At 61.4% G+C, this 2,457-nt stretch overlaps 1 protein-coding gene across 1 annotated transcript in view; it reads right to left on the bottom strand.

Moving 5' to 3' along the window:
- Positions 1–1,210: 1,210 nt before the first annotated feature.
- Positions 1,211–2,457, bottom strand: part of IRX1 (iroquois homeobox 1) — a 9,088-nt gene continuing 7,841 nt past the window's right edge. The window contains exons 3-5 of the mRNA XM_024731975.1: positions 2,377–2,449; positions 1,949–2,021; positions 1,211–1,655 (exon numbers count right to left, since the gene is read on the bottom strand). Coding sequence (XP_024587743.1) covers positions 1,598–1,655; positions 1,949–2,021; positions 2,377–2,449 — 204 coding nt within the window. The 3' untranslated portion in view covers positions 1,211–1,597. The remainder of the gene's footprint in view (positions 1,656–1,948; positions 2,022–2,376; positions 2,450–2,457) is intronic.

Consider the following 2,457-nt stretch of genomic DNA (forward strand, 5'->3'; position numbering starts at 1 on the left):
GTAGGCGCTGGAGAAGGACGCGGGCGCGGTGGGCGGCGGTCCGGTGGGTGGCGCCCGCTGGTTCTGGGCACGAGCGCCCCTTTCCTCGCCGCAGAGGAGCCAGGGACAGCCGGCCGCGCCCGGCTTTCTCCTCCCGCAGCCGCGTCCCTCGCCGCCGCGAGCGGCCCCGGGACAGCGGGTCCCGAGGGTCTCGAGGGCGAATCTGGCGCTTGGCTCGGGGTGGGGGAGGGCCTGTCCGACCCCGGGGACTCGGCCTCCTCCCCACTGGGCCGGGTACCTCCGCAGCCCCCATCCTCACTGGCAGTTTTACAAAGCCTGCTTTCGCGGTGTTCACCAATTCAAGGGTCCTGCACCCTCTGGAAGTGCAGGCTGTGCATCCAGCTCCGCACGCCCCACGGCCCGCAGTCCTGACCAGTGCGGTTCCCGAGGCTCCGGGCCGGCTCCTTCTGCATTGTTTCCTACCATCACTCCAGCTACCTTCCAGCCCAGCGGCCATTTGGGCGTTACTGGCTCCTCGGCTCGCTCGCTGGGTGCGCCCAGTGCAGGGCGCATGAGTTTAAAGGGGCGTCCCTGGGAGACCGAAGCCCGCTCCCCTCTTTGTCACCCACACACACTACTGCAGCCCCGTCGCTCACACGCCCAGAGAACCACGGAGCTGCATCCCTGGCAGGAGAGTTAAAAAAAAAAAAAAAAATCCAATTTCTCCACGTGATTTAGCCAAATAACTAAAAAATACACTGAAAGCAAAATTTCATACTCCATTATGTCCTCATTCTACCTATGAAACGCCCCGACGCCACGATGTACCACTGAGACAACTGGTTATAAACTGATTTCAAATACGAAGTCCTCCTTTGGGGAGAGGATTGGAAATTCTTTTCACTTTTCCCCCATCGTTGCCCACTTCAAAAAATCGTTTTATAAACTGCCTAAAATCGAACTCATTTATGTCTTGAGAAGGGCGTGTCCAGATAAACGTGTAAGAGTTGGAAAGAACTGAACTGCCAACAAGGATTGACCTGGTGACATTAACAAATGCAACACCGATCAGGAGACTGAGAAGCACCCGCCTTTGGGGTGGAAACTCCCCCGGAGCTTCTTTCCCCAGCCACAGGCACTAGAGCCCTGCCACGATGCCAGGATTCCTGATTCCAGGATTGAGGACGCCCCCAGCGACACCCAGCCACACACAGCAGCAGGAGCAGTGGCCATCATTTCATTTAGTTTATTAGACAAAAATATATGATTTAGACAGGTTCGCTGACGCGCTATTTACAATCTGAAATCACTCTATATACAGAAGGAAAAAAAAAAAAAAAGAAAGAAAGACAGAAGCACATGGGGGCATTTACCGAACTGATAATCGCCCGGAGCACGGTGACGGCCCCCCGGGGCGGCGGGCAGAGGCCGGGCTGCCTGGACGCGAGCTCGGGCCGGACGAGCCCCTTTCTGCAGAAAGCGATGGATGGGAGTCTTTGACTTCGTTGCCAGATTTGCCCTTTACACCAGTTTGAAATATTTGTCTTGATTCCTCCCTCACCCCCTCCCTCCCGAACTTCTCCCCCCTCCCCCCGCAAAAGTAAAAGAAGACCCTGGATCAGGCTGATGGGAGGGCTGCTAGGATCCTCGGCGTCCCCTCCTGCGGGGCCAGCGAGCTGCAGGGGAAACACAGCAAGACAAGAAGAACACAGCGCTGTCAGTGGATGGAAGCTGGGACCCAGCATGGCCGGTGCTGCCAGCCAAGCGCCTGGGGGGCGGCGTGACCTGCCCCCGCGAGGCTCCCGGCTCGGGAGAAACCGGGGCGGACTACGCTGGCCCGGACGCCCGGCTGGTGGACAGCGCCCCAGCCATGCTAACTACGCGGCCCCTCTGCCGCCTGCCACTGCTCAGCCTCCGGCCCCCGAATCCCCCTCGCCCCTACCCAGAGGTAAACACCAACGGCACTCACTTGTCGCGCACGGGCTGGAAGGGCGACTTTAACTGCTGTGCCGGCGAGTCCGGCCTGGGGATGAGGTCTCTCTCTGCGAGGGAGGGGAAGAGGCAGAGCGTTAGGGCCGAGAGACAGTGGGGGAAAGGGGTGCCGCAGAGGGGCCCAGGCCTCCCCCCCCCCCCCACCCCGCCCCGTCCCTGGGAATTGTCTCCAGGGAAACCTCCCTGCCTCCCCCGGGACAGGCCAGCGGGTAGAGCTCAGCTTTCTCGGGAGAGCCGGAGGGCTGTGGCCTCGCTCCTTGAATTCAGGCAGGGATTACTGCTCAACCCCGAGCTCAGCGGTCACCGCCTCTCACCCTCCGGGGCCAGAGCTCCCCTCCATCCCCAGCATCGCCCGGGCTCCGGATTACTGGCCTGGGGCAGGGCGGACGTCCCGGGGCGCCGTACCTGGGAGCGAGGGGCTGCTGCGGGACGAGGCCTTGTCGCCGTGGAGCACCCCCGCGGCCACGGTGACGGGTGGCTGCGGCG

The sequence above is a fragment of the Neophocaena asiaeorientalis genome, unplaced genomic scaffold, assembly GCF_003031525.2.
Source record: "Neophocaena asiaeorientalis asiaeorientalis breed wild unplaced genomic scaffold, Neophocaena_asiaeorientalis_V1.1 scaffold104, whole genome shotgun sequence".
Classification (NCBI taxonomy): Eukaryota; Metazoa; Chordata; class Mammalia; order Artiodactyla; family Phocoenidae; genus Neophocaena; species Neophocaena asiaeorientalis.